We start from the raw sequence: 22,289 nt of genomic DNA, 5'->3' as shown, positions 1-22,289 counted from the left end.
GTGGTTTTTGAATGCTTACCGGTATGAAAGCATGGTAATTAAATATTATAATACGTGCAGGACAGAGGGCAGAACATAGATTGATCACTGAATTGAAGTTGTGACTGTTTGTTTCTCTTTCAGAGCTCCTCGGAGCAGCAAAGCGAGTGAACGTCAACATCCAGGATGCAGATGGGTGAGAGAAACTACTCTTTAAACTCACGACCTGCCGCCATCGCTCCATCACGCCTCTTTCCTTTCAGCACTCCCCGCCTTCCCTCCTGCATATTAACCCATTCTCCTTTTATCAGGGGCCTAACAGAAATAATAATTACATGACAGCTACACAGTTGAATCCTTGAATCAATGTTACATGTGATCTGCTCTTTTATCAGATCTAGGCAGTGGTTCCCAACCTGGAGGTCAGGACCCTCCGAAGGACCCCAAGATAAATGTCAGGGGTTACAAGATATTTATAAACATAACGGAAAAAAAGAAAGTAACGTGGGTTTTTTTCTGTATTTGCCAAGTTTTACTTTTTGCTGCCGAACTACTGATTACAGAAAATAAAACTTGAAGTCAACTCGAGGACGGTCAAAAAGAAAACTTGTATTAAAAGTAATTATTTAGTCTGGCCTAATGGTTTGGTAGTAATTAATATACTTAACCACATCAATGTATATAATATAACTTCAAAAGGAACTTTTTTCCTTTCTGAGAAGTTTTTTTTTTCATCCACATAAACGCCTTGAGGTTTAATAGATGAACTATACAAACACTTGGCTTCAGAGATTACGTGAAATAATGGATAATTTTGCATCTATATGCATATATAAATTATATATTAACTGAATTAATTAAATTGAGAAAGATCAAAAATATCACTTTTTGGTTGAACGGTTTTTAGCTCACGTCTTACAAAGGTAGATCCTATGAGGTCGTGTCACCTTACAGCTAGACTTTGCCTCATTTTAAGGGGTCACAGGTGAAGAAACACTGGGAACCACTGGTGTCTACGTATCGTCCTTCAAACACAAATCACATATTTGAACCATGACACAGGAAACATCCACCAAACATAAATTAATCTGAGCAAAACACAAAACTCCTAAAACCCCACAGGCTTTATTCTGTTGCTGATCCATGTTTTGATCATCTAACTAGGCAAAAAGGGAAGAAAAAAAAAAGTCCTTTATTAGCTGCGAGTCACATTAATTCCTGCTTAAATCTGTTCTTATGATGTAAAGCCAGCTGAAAAGCTCAAATCTAAAGACTGTAATTATTACCTTATAGCAAAGCCAGCATTCTGTGGCTCTTAATTTGCTCAGAAATGTTCACTTATCTACACTGAATGCTCAACAATGGATTTCGGCTATATTTAGACTCATGATTGGTTAAGCTTTTTGTGTGCACATGCTTGGTTTACGACTGGGTTCCATTTGGCTCCATCAGATAACAAAGATCTTTTTATTATGATGATTGGAATCAGATAATTGGAATCCTTGTGTAATGACTGATGAGTCGTTGATTTGACTCCAGGGCCTGGCTCTTATATTCGGCAGGGATCCATTAGAGACACACACACACACACACACACACACACACACACACACACACACACACACACACACACACACACACACACACACACACACACACACACACACACACACACACACACACACACACACACAGATGCCCTGTGTGTATGCTCGACTCCGGGGTAGAGAGATTGCTTATTAATGGAAGTAGGTCATTTCCCCCCTCCTGTCGCTCACACAGAGCTGAGGGGCGGAGCAGCTGTATGCCGAAGATTAATTCAGCAAAGTTATGCTCAGGTTTTACACTACGTATATGAATATGTGTATTTTTATACATAACCCGTGTCTGTGTGAAGGCTGTCTCCAATGCACCATGCTGCTCTGAGTGGTAACAAGGAGCTGATCTCTCTGCTGCTGGAGGCCCAGGCAGCAGTGGATATCAAAGACAATAAAGGTAAAAAGTCACACAGATTTTTCACCTTGTCACTTCAGCTCACCATGTTGCCACAAAGCAGGCGCAAAACACACAAAGCTGCTCAAAAAAACAAAACAAAAAATGAAAACAAACATATCTCCGGCTTCCCCTGCGTGACAAATAATACCCGCTTATGTAATGAAAGGTGAGCTTGTTGGAAAAGCAATAAAAGAAATTCGGTGTAGTGTGTACTTATGAGAAGTGGCAGATTTGTTTGCGCAGCAAACAATGGAAAACAGAGGAAGACTGCTTCACGGCTGCAGAACTGAGAGCCAAGTGGAAGTAGAGCAGCGAATATCTCCATCCCACATTGGCAGATTCAAGTAGAAGAAGAAATCTCAGGGCAGATGGGAGTTATAATCCCTCCAGGATGTAGGCCTACTGTCTGTGCTCTCCCAGTCAGTCGTGCCCAGTGTGTCTCTAAATAAAGGCGCTGGCAGATATCTTTACGAGGTGGCCCTACGTCCACAAATGAGGTGCTGGAGGAACCTCAAATCAATCTTTCAGTATCAAACTAAAGGTCACGGTGAGCACGGGCAACCTTGGCTTTGTGCCTCCACTTCCAGTCCAGTGCAATTCTCACATTATGCTACACAATGCACCAATTTAAAGGTCAGTATTTAAGCTGGCACAATGAATAGTTTTATATCAACATTGGATCAGTTTACTACTTGTGGTCTGTCGTATTGATGAACCCAAAGATCCTCATCACTACTGAGCCTTTTCGCATCTTTCAGCACTTTCTTTTGGTTTTCCGGCCAACTTCCCTGTTCTGATTCTGATTCACCAACGTCATTTACATTTTTTTCTTTGTACTCTGTCTGCCCAGCACACATGGCAGACAAAATAGCGACAAATCGGTGGAGCTTTTTGCAGCTAAACAAATATTTTAATTATGAATTAATTTGCAGATTATTTTCTCGATTAATCGATTACTTATTATGATGTCACAGTCCAAGAGATCATCTTTAAATCGTCTTTTTGTCTAGCCAACAGTCCAGACCCCAAAATATTTTAATTTACTGTTATGTATGACAAAGGAAAGCATAAAAGGAGTATTTCCTGTGTGTGGAAGATTTAAGCATACGTATCTGGTGCAATTTTCAATACAAGTATGCAAATTCACATAATTTGTTTAATTTACCAAAAATTTGGGAAAGCAACACCCAGAAAACTTTAAGACAAAAAGAGCTAAAGAAATCCACTGAGGAACAACTAAAACAATCAGACCTTTGAAAAGACCTTAAATGGCTTCGGTGCTAAAAAAAAATAAAAATCATCAAACTTTATTTCAGTGTTGTGCTCAGCTTGTTCCATAAGTGGAGTTCACTGACCTGGACATCCTCTCGGCTTCAAGAATTTTCATCCTGTCTAAAAATATCATAAATAGGAAATGGGGGCAAACAACTATGTATTCAGCAGTTCTTCCAGGTTAATCATGGGAACGCAGTTAAGGGTATTTTCCAAAAGCAAAAAAAACCAAAAAACCTTCTTGTTGTTGGTGAAGAACTTGACCTTGTGATGCCTGTAAAAAATGGAATATTTTCTGGGTCCTATGATCCTCCATGATAAACTGAATATCTTTAGATTGTGGACGTGACAAAACAAGACATTTTAGGTTGAACCTTCAGCTTTGGACATTATTTTTCAATATTTTTTAATATGTTAAAGACCAAACAAATAATTGATTGATCGAGAACATAATCGACAAAATAATTGATAAGGAAATTAATCGTTATTTGAAGCCACGGACTCAAATTCACGTGACATGTTAATCACAATTTGAAACTTTTTCCAGGATTCTTGCACAGAAACCTCCTGAAAGGAGACTGTGTCCATTAAAGTATTTCTTTAGAGTAAGTTCACGTCAGTCTTTGTCTGCAGTCCTCCATCCAAATCACAGAGACACTATCAAGAAGACCTTTAAGGCTGCTTAAAAGGAATTTGACATGACAATTTCTTCATATATGGAAGCTGTAGATTCTGTAACTCTTGCAGCTGCTGCGCTTCTTTCTGCTGCCAGCACCTCTCCTCTGAGTCAGGCCTTCCTCATGCCAGCTGAGCCTGGAGGGCCTCTTTATTCAGCTCAACGACGTGGCTCATCTCTGGTATCAAGACTGGGGGGGTCTTGGGTCGCTGCCATGAGAAGCTCATTGCTTCTTGCAGGCACTGCTGCAAAGTGGTGGTTATTGTATTCTGCTTAGAGGCATCAATGATGACTCCACTGTTTTTTTTTTGCACTATGTGTAGTGCGACGTGGCATCACCTTGCATTTTCTGCATGGCTCCAGGAGTACACTATGTTGTCCAGTTCCCTCCAAAGTTCCCCTTAGGCCATGTTAAGAAGCTGACAGGGTTTTTTTGCCCTTTGTCTGGAAGCTGTTTGTCGCAAATGTCCCACGAGTATGATGCTGGCATAAACAATACTTGAAGGGTTTCCAAAGGGTCAAGAATGTCAACCACAATAAGATTGCATTTCCAGGGAGGGTACTGAGTCGGTGCCTAAAGCTGGAGCTACAGTAACGCAGATAGTAAACATTAAAAAACTAATTAAAAATAAGAAAATCACTGGGCTGCAACTAACTACTGTTCTAATTATCAGTGAGTCTACTGATTGTTTTGGCAATTCATCCATTAATCATTCAGTCAACAGATTGTCAGAAAATAGCAAAAATGTCCTGCGTGCCCAGAATGTTTTGCTTGTCGGTCCAAATAGTCAAACAATTTTTCATTTACTTTATCACAGAAGGCTGACATAAACAAAAAACAATGTTTTTTTGAATTTTGAAGATTGTTTTTAATTCATTAAAATAAATCCATTTTCAGTATAGTTTCTGATTAATCTTCTCTCAATCCACTAATTGCTTTAGCTGTCACACATCTGTATTTCCAACTCCAGACACAGCACTTAGGGTTTAATTGGCTCTCCCAGCATGAGAAGCACAATAGAGTAAATTAGCAATGAGAACACTTGCTAATAATTGAGTTTTCTGATGTTTGTGTCAAATGTTGAGACAGTCTGAGGTATTTCTGTCTGCTGGGTGTCGAACAGCAAACTGTTTTGTCTGTAAAAAAAAAAAAAAAAAAAAGTATTTGCATGTGTTCATGTGTCTTCATGTTCTCGTTTTCTGTATGTGTCTGTGCACATCCTTGTGGGGTCTTGTATGTCTGTGTTTTACTGTGCTGTCATTTCTTTGGCTGTGTGTTTTTGTGTGTGTTTGTCTTTGCGTGTGTGTGTGTGTGTTTCGTGTAGGAATGCGTCCTCTGCATTATGCTGCATGGCAGGGGAAGACTGAACCAATGAAAATGCTGCTGAAGGCAGGCTCGTCAGTCAACGGACAGTCAGATGAAGGACAGATCCCTCTCCACCTGTCATCTCAGCATGGACACTATGATGGGGTAACTGTGTGTGGGTGTGTGCGCGTGTGTGTGTGTGTGTGTGGGTGTGGGTGTGTGTATGTGTGTGGTTACTGTAGGCGTTTTTTCTGTGTGTCTTTCTGTGAGCCCATTGTGTGTGTGTTTATCTGTTTTGTGGGCCTGTTGATGCATGCATGATATGTGTTTGTTACAAACGAGGAAATTCAGATGTGACAGTAAGATTTATGCGTGTTACAGTCGGAGATGTTGCTACAACACCAGTCCAACCCGTGTATCTCAGACGCAGCCGGGAAAACCCCCTTGGACCTCGCGTGTGAATTTGGACGTGTCGGAGTGAGTGCATTTGACGAACAGATTTTTTTATTTTTTATTTCATCTTTACTTGAGGAGAAAATCCTCTCTTTGGTCAACAAGAAAAGAGTCGATAGTAACAGCTCTTTGAGGTTTTATAATGTTGGCCAGGTTCATCATCTTAGTTTATCATGTTGCCATGCTAATATCTGCAAACTGTAAATACAAAGTACAGCTGAGGATGATAAGAGTGTCATCGAGTATTAGAGAAAATAGCATTTCGATCTGATGAAAGCGCAAGATGAAAATGTAGGGATCATCAAAGTTGTAAAAATGTATCCTAAAGGGAATCGTGAGCGTCTCAAATTTTTTAGTAATCCATCTAATAGTTGTTGAGATCTTTTAGTCTTGACCAAGCGGCAACCAACAGTAACGTCACCCATTGGTTTGTAAACGGCCGTAATGAAGCCTCGAGTTCGGATTTTGTCCGCCGCCATCCGAGCCGTTTGGAGCCGGTAGTAACCATATTTGGACGAGCTGGGGAGGAGCGCACGGTGGATCTGGCTCGGTCTGATTGGAAACCCGACATTTCCACGCCCCGCCCACCGATAGGAGTAACCTGACTGCACCACAGATCTGTCAATCGAACAGACACGCCCCCAAAAACATGGCTTTTCGAGGCTTATTGTCTAATTAATGACAGGATTATTTTCAAAAGGAGCGATTTTAGCTAGCAAAACCAAAATCACCTTGTAAAACATGTCTTGACCTGGAATTTTACGAGACTAGTTGGATGGGAGTCTCTGGAGCAGGAGGCCTTTTGGAGCCAACCTCTAGCGGCAATCTGTGGTATCGCAGTTTAAGGCACTTCTGCATCGGCCTCATTTTTCTGAACTGGAAGCTACGTACACCCTGCCCACCGGTATCATAAGCCTAATATCTAATAATGATAGAATGGACCACCAGAAAACTAATAAGAAGGAGTGACTTCAGTGAATGATACCATAATGACTCGCTTAACTTTTTATCTCATGAAAGAAGTTGAATGGGACTCTAAGGAGACAAAGCCTTTTTAAAGCCAAACCCTAGCAGCCCTTAAATCTATTGCATTTTATGGCCTCACTTGTCAGACGCAGAAGCTGCATGATCTGCATTGACAAAATATCACTGCCTTTCTTTAGTCTGGTTTTCAAGAGTCTCCTAGTGAAGATAAGCAGCAGTAACATCCAATTATAGAAAAGGAACCTGAGTCAGACGACACAAAATAAACATTTAAATGAAAAAGATATGTAATTGTAGTTATAGAATCATGAGCAAAATGTTTTCTACAAATCTCACATAAAGACAATATAACCTAGAAACAGCTTAACTGCAACCTAAAATAACCTAAATAATGTCTAAAATCCTAAATCTTAATAGGACCAATGATCTAAAACGATCCTTTAATGAGGCAAACACATTTCAATGTTTCAAATCAGAAAAGAGAGCGCACACACAGTGCAACAATTATCCACAGTCCACAGAGACCAAGTTTTGCCGTTTTAAATCTAATTTGCAGAAGATTATACACAGAGGGAGCGGCACACATTAAAGCTTGTTTACCTAGTTTGGTGCAGACTTTTGGAACTTTTAATGCATTTGACTCCACGATCTACGTGAATGCTAAGCTGTGTGTCTGTCTGTGTGTTTAGGTGGTCCAGCTACTGCTCAGCAGTAACATGTGCGCAGCCATGCTGGAACCGAAACCCACCGACCCCAACGGAGTGTCACCTCTGCATCTCGCTGCCAAGAACGGACACATAGATGTCATACGGTCTGAACTGTCAGCCCCTCTCAGTGTTTGTCTGTCTTCATTCCCACCTCACCTACTTTTCTGTCACATTTATCATTTGAAATGTTTGTTTTCAAGTCTGGATGAAAGTGAACACGGAAATTAGCCACCTGCTACCTGTTTTAGAGATGACACATTCATCAGCGAGTGCCTGTTTGTTTACGTGTTTGAGGCAATTGATGTCTTTTTTTTTTTTTTTTTTTGCCATGTGCTGGAGAGGTCGTTGCAAACAAGATATCCAGCACATAAAATGATCAGATAAGATAGAACTTTACTTTCATCCATCTTAATGATGGTCAATGGGGTAAACTTCCTTTACATTTAGTTCCCAGAAAGTCAACCACACACGTAAACAAACCGTCACCCATCAAAGTTGTTCCTGGGGGAGATCTCTGATACAGTTTCCAAAATGGCTGTTACAGGCTGCTAATTTCTGTCTCGTCAGACTCGCAAACAAACAGCTTAAGTGATTCATGTAAAAAAAAAAATCCTGTTTCTTGGAAAAATGCAGAGAGGTTGTTCTAGTTGCGCTGATATAAGTCATTCACACACTGTTTTATGAGACACCTCATTTCTCTGACTCTTTAAAACAAAAGTAGAGAATTGCAAAGTTAGTTTGACCCACAGAGCCACAATACACATTTATTTGAAATACACCAAGTTGAAATAAACTGGAATAATCCTTTAAAGTTCAACTGAGATTAAATAGCTCCTCTGTACATCAATTGCCTCATGTTCTCCTCAGAAAAGAAAATGTAGAAATCAAAGCAGTATCATTCAGTGCTCTATCAAAGGCAGTGCAGACGGTGACACCGGATCAGCCAGCAGACTGCTACACAACACAAGATTCACAGATTGTGAACGACAATCCACATTAGCTTCCACTCCTTAGTTAATTGACATACATAAACACTGGCCTTGTTTGCATCTTACTTTGTTCCATGACCAACCAACCAAACATTTACTGGGAGAAGTAAATGTACCATCTCCTGATTAGCTGTTCAGCTGCTGTGCAGCATGTGACCGCAACCACAAACCTCATGAGTCTGGTTAAATTCTGGAGTGGTTCCTATTTACGGGACTTGTTGCTATAGCAGAAGTTTGTTTTCTTTGTTTTCTCGCTCCTATGGTGAACATCAACAATCTGGCTGCCTGCCAACTGCTGCAAGTCAAACACAGAAGCAAACCTGCAGCCTGCTGAGACAACAAGCAGAAACTCTAAAGAACAGATGATTTATAATACACGGCACATAAATGGAAGATTAATCGCAATTTATATTGAACCTAAACTTCCAGTCCGCTGTTGTGATTTAAACCTGTTAAAATAGTTCCACATCCACAAACGTATCTACAGGCACACTTTTATTGACTTGAAGACATTTTGCTTTTCTACCTTTTTGTGGACATTTTGTTTAATTTTGTTTTGTCATTTGTACTATTTTATTTAAACAGTTTGGTAAAATGATGTCACAAAAGAAGCTTTCCAGTTGAAATAAAGGTTTAACATCATGATTATTTTGTGCCGCAGGTTGCTGATTCAGGCCGGTATAGATATCAACAGACAGTCGGAGTCCGGCACAGCACTACATCAGGCTGCCCTCTGTGGGAAGACAGAGGTGGTGCGTCTGCTGCTGGATGTAAGTCGACGTCTGTCTGTTTAATGTGTTTACATAAGCAGCTGTTGTTAACGCTGCCTCCCTCTCCTCAGCTGAGCGAATTTACACCTCAGCATTTGTCATTCATCCCACTGAGCTGTGCGAGGAAACCTGTGGGATATGTTAGCTTGTTACATAAAGCTGTAGCAGACTGGCTCGCCGCCCGCCTGTCATGCAATATTCAAAGCGTTTGTTTAGTTTTTTTAGCCCTTTTGTTGCCTTCAGATGAAAACGGATGCGTATGCTTAACCCTGCTTTTGAACAGGGCCTGCTTGCAGCGCTCTCTCATCCTGCTGTACAGTATTTCACTTTTGATTTTTATTGCTGAGGCAGCACACACAACAAAATGTGACGGCAGGCAGGTGCACACAGCCACATCCCTATTGTGATCTTGACATTGCAGCGTTGAACATTGTTTTCCTCCGCTTCCATCAGAGTGGCATCAGTGCAGGAGTGAGAAACACTCTGAGTCAAACCGCTCTGGACATCGTTAACCAGTTCACCACCACACAGGCCAGCCGGGAGATCAAACAGTTACTGAGAGGTGAGACCACCAGTGTACGAACGCACACGCACAAACGCATGTATGATACACATTTTTAAAACCCTCCTTCTGGATGTGGGCAGAACCACAAAATATGCTTTTGATCCAGCACCAACTAATCCGCCTGTCAAAATTGTATTTTTCCAAACCCATACGTTTTGTTATTAAAAGCAGAAAGCGTGCACAATAGGAGAGAATTATGTGTTCACATTTATGAGGGGGAAGCATTTTAATACTGGAGCTTTCCTCTTCACTACTTCACTACCTCTTTACTATATTCTGTTCGCTAAACTGCACGCATGTAAAGTGAAGGTCAAGTTTCAATTGTAAACACCAACACGTGTGCATTTTTCAGAATGAGGAGACTGCTTTACACAATGACAGATTACCACTCAGGATTTAGAGACCCATCCAACAATAGTGTTTATGTACCAGCCAATAGAATATGATCTGACCTGACACGGACCGCTCATTTTGCTTTGTGTTGGTGTTTTCTTGTTCCAGTAGTTATACTCAAAACAAGACTTACTATTTGTTCGATTGGTAGGACTGATCTGCCCTCCCTCACTGCCTCCCCTTCCACTCTCTTGTCTACACTGTCTGTACTGTCGTGTTGTAGATGCCTCGGCTGCAATGCAGGTGCGAGCACTGAAGGATTACTGCAACAACTACGACCTCACCAGCCTCAACATCAAAGCTGGAGACATTATCACGGTACAATCATCTTAAGATAGACGATGATGATGAACCAGTCTGTCGGCTGAACTTCTTCTGCCCATGTAAATATCCAGTGTAGTTAATCAGGATATAGACATTTACACCTAGTTTAACATGGGGGATTCCCGCAAGTTACACATCACAAAATTTAAACTGGTTGCGTGACACAAATATTGTTATTACATAGAGGTTAGTGTCAGTTACGGTGCGTTCATGAGCAACTGGGAAGTTGGAAAACACACCCGAACGCCTGTCGAGCTGGAAATATCCCACAGGGAAAGTGGGAGGTTTTTGAAAGCTCAGATAAGTCGTCACTTGACGTGTCAGCGTTTGCGGTGAAATGAAGAAATGCACTTGCTCCGTAAATAAGGCGAGATAGCCCGACTGGGTTAGCCGAGCCCACCGCGTTAGCTCACTGTGTTAAATGTTAAAAACAGCAGTGCATCGAAACACGTAGAAATGCAGTGTACAAACAATATTGACCTCCTGAACTCCCTGTGTTGGTATAAATTGATGATGACGAGGTTGGTTTGTCACTTTTCTGTATTCCATCAGCAGAAACAGAGCACATTTCCAGGGGGCTGCAATGTTGCATATGTGTGAATGACGTTGACTGAGACGTGGGACGTTCCTAAAGCGCAACTTTCCCCAAACCAAGCTGCCTGAACACAGGATAATTAGCCAATATTTTAACCCAGTAAATGCTGGGTGTAACAGTTCACTGTTTTGTAGCTAACTGACAAAGCAGGACCCCAGCCTGCTCATACAGTACATAAACCTGACACCTTAATTATGTTTCACAAAAAATGACAGGATAGACGTCGAATTACAAAAACCCTCAAATGTGAGCTCAACTAAATGATCGATGGTGACAGGTTAGCGTAATTGGAAATTTTCCGCTCATTCTTAACTGCATACTCACACAAATTTCTCCGTATATGCAGATAAAACTCGAGCAAAGATACAACTTAATTTCCAAAGAAATCTAAAAAAAAACAGTTATTTTTGGCAGTGCCTCATGATGCTACTGTGTTACATTGTTTATTCCTTTTGCCTAGACGGCACTGCAGATGTTTCCTACCACCCTATTTAGATGTCTACTAGCTAAGACATCTAAAGCTTTGATGGTGCTATCATTAGTGAATCACTAGTTTGAAATGAGCTGGTTCTGTGAACTTCAGGAGGACTTTACACACACTGCGATGAGTTTTTATGTTTAGCTTGTACGAGTGTTGTTCCAGAAATGTCAACAGATTATAATCTGTGTGTGTGTGTGTGTGTGTGTGTGTGTGTGCAGGTTTTGGAGCAGCACTCTGATGGCCGATGGAAAGGCTGTATTCATGACAACCGAACTGGAAATGACCGTGTGGGCTATTTCCCCTCCAACATGGTAGAAGTCATCAAGAGGGCAGGTGACCACCCACAGCACAGCTGTGTGTGTGTGTGTGTGTGTGTGTGTGTGTGTGTGTGTGTGTGTGTGTGTGTGTGTGTGTGTGTGTGTGTGTGTGTGTGTGTGTGTGTGTGTGTGTGTGTGTGTGTGTGTGTGTGGGTGGGTGGATGTGTGAACTTTTGCGTGTGACTTCAGCAGCTGTTCTGTAGCTATAGCTGATCATTAGTTGTAGCTAGCTGCAGCATCATCGGCCTCTATGGGCAGCCCATTTGTTAATCCCCGACCTGTCAATCATCTCCATTGATCAAACACTGTCCTCTACTGGCTGTCAATCCTCCTTCCCTCCTCTATATATCTGCTCCTTCTGTCACCCTCCCGAAGGAATAAACCCTCCAACCTTCCTGCTCTGCTAGATTGTGATGCTTTTGTTCATATTGTTTGTTTGCTTTGTTGCTATAGTGATATTATATTTTAATTTATACAGATATATTCCCTGTGGATATATGGATGCGTTCTTTTGTCATGTTTTGGTTTTTAATCAGTTATTATTTTATGCATTTTCAGAATTTTTCTTATAAGACTTGTTTTGTTTCAAGTTGACTGATCAGTTGTTGTTGTTGTGTTGTTGTTGTTATTTTGCACCTCCCTCCTCCTGGCTTGTGTCCAGGCCACTCCCCCTCCCAGCAGTGCCACACCCTCCTGCTCCGCAGGCCCAACCCCTGTCCCATTGCCTCGGTCAACGGACACTCATACCCCCCCTCCAAAGTCCTCCCCCTGCATCTGCCACCCCCTCCTCCCCTTCACCCCAACACACAGTCTCTCCCTCGGTTCTCCTCATTTGGGTACGTTCCTCTTCCCATCTCTCCTCCTTCTCTGTCTACTCCTCTGTCCACTACTGTTCCTCCTCCTCCTCCTCCTCCTCCTCCTCCTCCTCCTCCTCCTCCCCCTCCTCTCTCCACTTCTCAGGAGCAGCAAAGTCAGACAGGTACATAATGTAGTGTCACTCTAAATCACAGATAAGCATCCTTTTCATCCGTTTTGACAAGACAACATATAGAACATGCTGTATCTATCTGCTTGTTGCTTCATTTAAGGGACAGTTCACCCAAACAACAAGAAAGAAAGAAAAATGGATAATCCTAACTGGTCAGGGCTTCTTTTTTTTTCTTTTTTTTTCAGTTTTCAAGATGCGATTTCTCTTTAAAGCAGCTTAAATGAAATAAATTTGAGTAACCTTATTTGTTCTGGAATAGATTTCTTGTAGTTTGAGTGAACTGGACCTTTACCTGAAATATTCCAATTGAAAGCACCGTTTTTATGACTTCACATGCAGAACGTCCTTATGAAAATTTGAATTAATTAGCCAACATTTTAGATACTTTTTGTGCTATGATTTAGTTTTAAAATAAAAATAGTCTTTGAGGTTTTACAAGTCTCAGAATCACCACTACGATGTTTATGCATGTGTAGGTGAATGAGTGTATCTCTGTGTGTGAGTCTGTGTCTTTGACGGTGTTCATTTAAGAGTTGGACACTCTTACATATGAAAGTATGAGAGACACACATTGTTTGTGTAGCTGTTGGTTAGTTACTTAATTGGTGGCAATAAGAACGTTATTTGAAAATACCAAGACTAAAATAATATCAGTAATAAACGTGTGTGTGTGTGTGTGTGTGTGTGTGTGTGTGTGTGTGTGTGTGTGTGTGTGTGTGTGTGTGTGTGTGTGTGTGTGTGTGTGTGTGTGTGTGTGTGTGTGTGTGTGTGTGGTGTGTGTATGTGTGTGTGTGTGTGACAGGTTCACGGACTGCAGAGCTGAGTCCTCAAGGCTCCCCAACTCTGGGACATCAGAGCAGCACCAGTGAGGACATCTGGGTGCTGCGCAAACCTCTGGCAGGTAAACTCTAAGCGTGTTTTCGAGGGGACAATTTGAAACTGTGTGTTTGAGAAATGTTCCCTATATGATACCGCATACTGCAATGTGTGTGTGTGTTTATGTGCGGAGGCGGCGAGCGCAGTGGCAGCGTGGGCAGCCTCGGCAGTGCTCGGTCATCAAGCAGCCTGCAGGGCTCTGGAAACACGCATGTTCTGACCACACCTGCACCCAGTCCACACCCGGCACCCACACCGGGAGTCAACACTCACGGCCTTAATGCTCCAGGCCTGCACGCACAAGCAGAAGGGGTCAAGGTAACGAGACTCCTCGCATTTTACCCGCTTACATGCTTTATCGCGTTGCCACTGTACCTCAACCAAACAACAGACACATCATTTCTGGGAAACAGCGAAACATCCTCAGGAAACAAACAACTCTAGTTACCGAGTTAACCACAAATGTGCTTCCTGCTCAGTTTGTTCTTTCCGTTGGAGAGATCAGCACCTCTTCTTTTCAACACTACACAAGGTGCACTGAGATGATGGCCTCCTGGTTTGTTTGTTTTTTAATCACATGTTAAATTGAGCCTGTAAATGCCAACAACACCCTCACCTGGGCAAACTGTAGCTAAATCCTACTATGTCTATCTTTCAATCCTCTTTTTTGCACCTCACCTTCACGCATTTGTTTCACACTTAGTTAACTTAGTTGTTTATCCATCACTGACAATGATGTGTCAATTACTACACGGGCTGCCCGCGACTAAAGACTCACCTAGTTGACCAAATCCAAAAATTGTTAAAGTTTCAGGACTGACAAAGAATGTAATAAGTCACATTGTCAACACTGTAAAACATGACAGAGAAATACAAAACCACAATAATAAGCTGAATAAAAAACGCTTACGCTTACAGACACACACACACGAGGCGAACAGTCTGTTAACGACAACTTTAACGGCAATAGCAATACACAATGTGTTACCTTTCCAGATATGCACCACCAAATGGTGGTCCTGTTTTTACTCTCACCTCGCTCATAGCTGCTAACTAGCCTTTACTGTCTGGAGCAACTCTGCAGAGATGAAGAGAAAAAGAGACACGGTCGTAACCATAGGCTGTATATAAAAGTGGACGTAGCTTCCGGTTCTGAAAAATGAGGCCGATGCGGAAGTGCCTTAAGCTGCAATACCACTGGGTGCCACTAGAGGTTGGCTCCAAAAAGCCTCCAGCTCCATAGACTCCCATTCAACCAGTCTCATAAAATTCTGTCAATAAAATTTCTCCACGAGTTATCACAGTTTTGCTAGCTAAAGTTGCTCCTTCTTATTAGTTTTCTGGCCCTTCATCTGAAAATAATCACGTCATTAATTATGAAATAAATTCAAAAAGCAGTGTTTTTGCGGGCGTGTCTCTTTGATTGACAGACCTGTGGTGCAGTCAGGTTACGGCTATCGGTGGGCGGGACGTGGTATTGCCGGGTTTCCAATCGGATCGAGTCAGATCCACCTCTCGCTCCCCCCCAGCTCGCCCAAATATGGTCACTGCCGGCTCCAAACCTCTCGGGACTGGCAAGATGGCACCGGCCAAATTCTGAACTCGAGGCTTCACTACGGCCGTTTACAAACCAACGGGTGACGTCTGGTTGCCGCTTGGTTGTAGCGTTGCATGAACTGGGCCTTAATTTCCTTTTCTGGTGCAGCGAACACGGTGCACAACATTTAGAAAAATGTAAGATTGAAACTTGGGCTTATCTGGACACTTTAGCTGTCAGCATGCACTTCAGTGGCGGTGGCTGCATGTTGCGAATGTTTCTTCTCACGTGTGGGAGGCGCTCACTTCCTCACCTTCCTAAATGTAAAACCTTTGCCAGTAAAAAAATATTTCTAAAAGTTATTTACAAAGTCTCAGACCAGGCACAAGGTTATTTAAAACTTGTTCAACTTTGAGTTTTCTCATTAGCGGAGTTTATTCAACTGTTTGGGGGCAGCCTCAACTGTAACAGGTCTATGAAAAGTATATCTTAAGAGTACACTTAAAGTCATACTTCCATGTGTCATGTATTGTATTTGAGTGTAAGTGTATGTGCTAGAAATAGGAAATAGTGTTTTTTATTTGTCAAGTGAAGAGTTTGTGCATTTTATTTTTTGTGTAATGTTATTTGTTTGCTTCTTCCATTGTCTATATTATATTATATTATATTATATTATATATTAACTTATAATTAGTGATATGGTCTCTGCAGGTCTGCTCTCTAACGCATTAAGTTAATTCTAAACTTATTCTTAGCACTGGGCATGAGTAGTGTATTTATAGGTGGTGCCTTAAAAAGCACTCATTCGGCAAATTGGATGATGTGTCCATGTTGTGCATTTGGGAAATGTTTATTCTCGTATTTCTGCTGTAGCAGTAAATTGAAGGAAATACAGGAGGAGGAGGGCGGCAAGCCTGAGTCTATCTGTTATGTGTGCTGAGCTGAGTCACAAGGCACCTCTGGGATTTGAATGATTACGCTTGAGTAAATGTTTCTTTATGTGAGTGTGTGCGCGTATATGAGCGTATTTGTGTGTGTTTTTATGTTTTAGCTCCTGGCCACCGTGCTGTCTCAGTCTGTAAAAGCCAAGGAGCATCTCTTGGAGCAGTCGCAGTCTGTGGAGCAGTCAGCAAGTAAGCTCACACACTCAGACAACCTACAACATCTTAGTCTGTACTTGAAGTGATCATTCCTGGCAGTGTAAAGTTTGTTTTGCTGCTGGAGTGATTTGAACAAAGATCTAAGCTTGTTTTCGCTCGCTTATGAGAAAATTTGTCTGATCCGATGATTCAAAAAAAGCACTTTGTCTGTTCTAAAGTGACGACAATGAAAAATGATCAAGGCCGTGTTCACAAGTACAACAAGTGCCTGAGGGCTTGTTCAGATCACTTTTATGAATAATTTGTTCCTCCTTTTCACTTTTAGTCAACCTGGCCCTCTAAAGACCACCTGTCTGCTCACATCAGAAAGAAGTAGCACTTCCCACCCCGATTCTTGTATAATCCTATTTTAAGTTCTGCTTTATTTATTAAAGATGCTCTAAAACGCTGCTTTGAACAAGCAGGGACAGATCCTCCTGGGATAAATCATTTTTGGTTCCCTGTAATCTGTGAGCTCTATGACTTAGCCAAGTCTCACATCAAAGTGTGTCATATTAGTTTCACAATGACGGCTCGAAGGTTGTGAGATGCCTTCGTTTATGACGCTTGTCAAAGGGGGAAGTCGGAGGACGCGGTATAGATGAATAAAGTCTGCGTAGTGAGGAGGTCGGGGTGGTTGGATGGGTCAGACACAGGACCTTCACACAGGAGGACTGCTGTTTGTGTTTGGATATATTTTAGGTCGGTAACAACGTACATAACTTAACTAACGTTCTTAGTGTACTTATTTCAACAAAGCAAACCATGATCTTTTCACTTTGCGAAGCATGTAGTTTTGATGCCTAAACCTACATCACAGGTGTAGATGAAACTATTAAGCTTTAACAAAACAGCAGTATTTGATGACCGGGGATAACAACGGGTTGGAGAGTCACGTGTTGCAGATCAGTAGAAAAGAGAAGGCAAAGAAAAACGTAGATGTCTCACAATATTTACAGCCAGTATTGTAAAACTAATGTTTAGCGCTGTGAACCAACGTGGCTATTACACACTGGTGACAAATGTTTGCTGGTAATAAGCAGAATAAAAACTGTCTTTGCCTGAAAAGCTATAAATATGAAGAGAGATCCAAATACAAATCCAGAAAAAAAATTCCCCTCGGGGATTAATAAAGTAAATACCTACCCATACCTACCTACCTACCTAAATAACATCCAAAAAAAGAACACAGCAAAGAAACGGGAAAGCACAGTAGAATAAGCTGTGTGACCATCGGCCTTAGTATAATGCCTTAAAACTGATATTGAAACGTATTCTTTAAGTTTGGACCGGGCAGTTTTTGTTATCCTTTACTAACCACAGCCTATATCGAAAAACCTCATTCATAAATCTACTGTATTAAGGCCCGCTTGTAACTTATAAACTTTATTTGATATAAAATATTTGAGTTTATACTGTATTACTGTAAACATCTTTTGTTAGTATCCGATTTAAGGCGATGAAGGCAAGTACGGTTACAATCTGTGTATAAAGACTGTTTGATGTATTTATATGTCATATAGACATTTATTTGGTGTGTTAGGTATCCCACTGAAAATCGGACTCTATATTTGCAGTTGTACTTGAATAACTAATCTCACTTTGAAAGAAGCACATTAATTAGCATATTTAATCTGCTGTCATTCTACTGGTCTAAGTGATATGTGGGAGGTGTGCAGTTAAAACAACACCACAAAGCCTGCCAAGCATCAAAGCTGTTATCAGCATTATTATGAAGGATTTCGTAGGCAACGAAACCAGTCTTGATTTATTATTTTCACTGCTTCTCACCTTCTAAGAATGCTATTGATCACAAAATAACACATATTCCTGGCTTTGCAGCATGTTGAGAATCAGTCGGGGGACAAGGTACCATTATGATTCCTGAGTCTCTTAATAATTTACTGGAACAGAGACATAGAGGGAAATGATTTCGGAGGAAGCTCTTAAATACAAGAAAGATTGAAAGATTGACTAGAAATGACTGCGAAAGTGGGAACTTCAGTGATTATTTCCATGATTACTATAGTTTGTAAATAATTAAATGTTCCTGTGCAGGTAATCATCAGTTACAAATAAACGACCAAGAAGGAGCCAGGATCTAAAGCACTGCTCCGGCTGGCATTTTATAAATAGCTAGCTTGTAGGATATATTCACGATATGATATTCATACTGATATTCACCATCAGGTGAAATAAAACTGTCCTTTATTGCTGAAAGTGACATATTTGATTCTTTTTCCTTCTTCTTCTTTTCCTTCCGTCACGTTTTCACCTCAACCTAAAGGCTCTTCGAGTTGCACAGTTCAACAACAGCGGTCGTTTGAGCGCAAGGCAGAAGAGGATGATGGGAAAGTGAGTTCTTGTATGGCAGATTGGTCCAGTCCGGGGCCACCTTTTACTGTTTGCTTCTTCTCAACCAGCGCTCTGGTTTGGGAGAGAGACATCTACATGGGTGGGGTTCAGTGGGCACAGCGAGGTATCTGGCGAGGTGGTTGTGTTGCACCTGAACAGATGACCCCCTGTGGATGGGCATGTGAGTGTGTCACCATGGAGACAGGCAGACACATCGAGGAGTCCGTTGCTGTCTTGCCTTCTGTCCCTCCACCCACCCCTTGCCCTCACACCACACTGAGACACCCACATGCTGCCACTCTGCTCTAGAACCTGCCAGCAGCGCTGAGTGCTCTGTGAGGCTGAGGGTTAAATGGCCTCGCCCTACTCTACAATCAAACACCTACTGGTCGCCAGGTGACAGAGAAGCAAAAGCTGTAGTGTTGTAGTGTGTCCTCATTGGTCGATCTCAACCAACATTCTTTGACACTAAAGTCATTCACAACAAAATGTAGGTATATCAATATTTTAAAGAAAATGATCTAATTTGACCTTTAAAGGGAAGGTTTACTCAAATTATAAATACCCCCCCGCCCGCTTACTCTCAATGGTATCTAGCCATAGTGGTACTTTGACTTTTGAGATCTCTATCACAGAGACTCCTGCCGCTGCTACATACGATACAGGTGAATGGAAATTTATACAGGGGCCCTAGCTGTAAACAGTTTTCCCTGTTTTTACCTTCTGTAGAAAGTTGTTCTTAAAGAAAACAGTACACAGCAACGTGAAGCCTAATTAACCAGCAACAGATCAGGTGGTGATGCAGGATTGCCTATAATTGGAGGATCGGTTGTTTATCTGGCTCTGCCAGCCGATTGCTCACAGCTTGAGGTTTGACAGTGATTATATTGTGGAAATCCTGTTTACATGAGGGTTTGCTTGGCAACTCTGACGATTAGACCAATTAGTGACCAATGCCGATGGCTGAGAGTGATAACGTTAAGGGTCGGTGTTTGTTTTGAAATGACGTTCCAGCAAGGGCGGCTATGGTAGTCAGATGAAGTGATATCATAAATGTAATTGTAAATAATTTTATCAACACAAACAAACATCGAGGAACAGCAGATGGACCAAGAACAATGCTCCTTGTATCCTTAAATTTACTTTACAAAGTCTGCAATGGTCATTTGTTGACGCAGTCTTCGTCGTGTACAGCTCGTTGAGTTTCGCCGCACAGCATACATCATAGGGTGTTCAATGCTGACTGATTAAAAGCTGCTCCAGTAGTTTAAAAATAAACCAGTAGGCTCAGTAGGATGCAACGAACGTCTCAAAACAATCCCCAATGGAGCCGAGCCAAACCCTGTCTGTTTACGCAGTGAATTTGGGTCTGGGAATATCAGGCTAAATATGTGTGTAGCAAAAAATTCAACCTCACTCGCGACGAGAGACTCGGCCAATAAAAATTCAATGTAATGTCGCCCTTTCCGTTTTTGCTAAACCATATTGCTCATAATGTTTCTCAAAGGAAGTGTTTTATTTCCATTTACCGCCTTTGTATTCGGAAGGTGACAAAAACCCAGCAGCAAAACATTATCATTACCTTGGGAGTAAGTGGGCACTTAGTTCCTAATTTGCTCTCTGCTATTCGAGCTGCATTGTTTGGCAGTAATGGTTATCCAAAACAAAAATCCATTGATAGTATTATTCCAGAAAACCCTGAAGTGATTTTGCTACATATTTTAGTAGCAGCATGTTAAAAAAAAAAAAATCTTGTTGGTGTTTTTTGAGCATAAATGTCAGCAGCATACTGCTTCACATTTAGGAACTATCGCAGGGTTAACGCTGCATTTAACATTCTGTTTTGTAGAAAAGCTCTCTATTATATTGCAGAACAGGTTCCCATTCTTTCTAGATCTTGATGTAGGCGCAGGGTTAAACTTTCTATGCTGTTTTCTAGAACTTTTCCCCCTTCTGTGTTCTGGAACCAGCTGCCATGCTGAGTTCCAGAACAGGCCTGAGTTCTGCGCTCTAGAAGAAGCCTGTGGACTCTTCTAGAAGAAGGCGGGACGGTTCTGTGTTCTAGAAGCAGGCAGTAGTGTTATGTGTTCTGTGTTCTAGAAGCAGGCAGTAGTGACGTGGCTGGGTGAGTTTCAGCTGCAGTTCTACACCACCCACTTCCTCACCGCGGGATATGATCTAGACACCATTAGCTGCATGACCCCTGAGGTAAGGTCATGACCCCTGGCCCCCTCACGCCCCGCCCCTTGTCTGTCGAGGCTCCGCCCAGCGAAGCTCTCAAATCAGCTCCCCACCGACCTGGATGATGTCATCATGACCCTCCTGTCTCTGTCACATGACCCCCCCGGTGTGAGTCCTGAGCCTCAACCAGTCACTTCTCATACTCTTGTCTGCTTCCTTCACATACCTGTGTTCACACATGGCCGCGTGTTCCAGTCTGTGCAGTAAACGCTACTCTGTGTTCGTCCCTGCGTGTTTTTAATGCCATTGTGTGTATGTATGTGCGTGCGTGTGTGTGTGTACTGAAGCAGACACAGTGGTATGACGTAACACCCCCCCCCCCCTCGGGGCGCGGGACACTCATCAGAGATTATCCTAAACACAGTATTCCTGAAGGCATGTCACACGCAGCTTATGTATAAATGTCAAACTTGCACATAAAATTGTTTACATTTAAGAGAAGGGGAAAAAAAACGGAAAAAAAAACAACCTGCAGTCGTTGTGGTGCATTTGTGACGTGACTGAGTGTGCTTTCTGCTGAAGGACCTGACGGCAATTGGGGTCATGAAGCCGGGGCATCGAAAGAAGTTAACATCAGAGATCAGCAAGCTGCCCTCCACAGACTGGCTGCCAGACCACAAGCCTGTAAGCCTCTCACATGTACTACATGAACTACAAAACGGGGGAGATGTGCAGTTTTGGCAGCTGCACGCACACAAGCATATACATGTGCAGATCTGTCTGCTGGCTAAGAAACTTCAGTAGTTGTTCAGGATAAGAACGTAGAAGAAATCTATTACACCGTGCCCATGTTTGTGTGTCCCTGTGTGTATTTTAGGCCAATCTGGGAGACTGGCTGTCTCACCTGGGCCTCAGTCAGTACTACCAGGTTCTTGTGCAGAACGGGTATGAAAACATTGACTTCATCTCAGACATCAGCCTGGAAGATCTGCAAGAGATCGGCATAACTAAGCTCGGTAAGACACGGCTACATCATAAAGATGGGAAATAACCAAATGGGACAAATCAAACATTAACGTCAGGAGAAGTTTCAAAGCAGCTGTAAAATAAGAACAAACCTAATTTAATTTTCTCTGTATTTTATTGTGGTTACTTTCCAAATTTTAAAAACACAGACACCTCAATGACCTGAAGTGAGATAATTACTGCCTCTAAAGTAGCCTCTAATAGCCGATAAAGTTGTGTAATTATTTTACTTTTTGACTGTAACAAATGTTTAAAGGTCGTGTAGCCGTTGCAGCCTGGAGGCTGTGTAGCTGTGGATTCGTTTTAATGAGCATGACCAGGGCAGAATCAGGCTGCCAAGAAATTTTCCAGAAAATTGAAGCGTGCATTTCATGGCTATTT

At 41.9% G+C, this 22,289-nt stretch overlaps 1 protein-coding gene across 5 annotated transcripts in view; it reads left to right on the top strand.

Annotated features, from left to right (window-relative positions):
- LOC138615862 (caskin-1-like) overlaps positions 1-22,289 on the top strand; it is a 40,172-nt gene that overhangs the window by 8,709 nt on the left and 9,174 nt on the right. Inside the window, exons 2-18 of one of the 5 annotated variants that reach the window (XM_069689727.1) lie at positions 124-175; positions 1,877-1,974; positions 5,248-5,393; positions 5,610-5,705; positions 7,355-7,476; positions 9,023-9,131; positions 9,585-9,693; positions 10,313-10,407; positions 11,708-11,822; positions 12,468-12,785; positions 13,597-13,695; positions 13,804-13,988; positions 16,259-16,340; positions 18,634-18,701; positions 20,805-20,909; positions 21,465-21,566; positions 21,760-21,898. In XM_069689727.1, coding sequence (XP_069545828.1) covers positions 124-175; positions 1,877-1,974; positions 5,248-5,393; positions 5,610-5,705; positions 7,355-7,476; positions 9,023-9,131; positions 9,585-9,693; positions 10,313-10,407; positions 11,708-11,822; positions 12,468-12,785; positions 13,597-13,695; positions 13,804-13,988; positions 16,259-16,340; positions 18,634-18,701; positions 20,805-20,909; positions 21,465-21,566; positions 21,760-21,898 — 2,040 coding nt within the window. Of the gene's footprint in view, positions 1-123; positions 176-1,876; positions 1,975-5,247; positions 5,394-5,609; positions 5,706-7,354; positions 7,477-9,022; positions 9,132-9,584; positions 9,694-10,312; positions 10,408-11,707; positions 11,823-12,467; positions 12,786-13,596; positions 13,696-13,803; positions 13,989-16,258; positions 16,341-18,633; positions 18,702-20,801; positions 20,910-21,464; positions 21,567-21,759; positions 21,899-22,289 lie in introns of those variants that run through there. The other 4 variants (XM_069689726.1, XM_069689729.1, XM_069689730.1 and 1 more) reach the window with 4 other exon arrangements.

Source organism: Brachyistius frenatus, unplaced genomic scaffold (assembly GCF_029030835.1).
Source record: "Brachyistius frenatus isolate BFR_SWC_R1_liver_20210118 unplaced genomic scaffold, ASM2903083v1 Contig_7, whole genome shotgun sequence".
Classification (NCBI taxonomy): Eukaryota; Metazoa; Chordata; class Actinopteri; family Embiotocidae; genus Brachyistius; species Brachyistius frenatus.
Note: the sequence above shows the minus strand (reverse complement) of the source record. Positions and strands in the feature narration are given on the sequence as shown.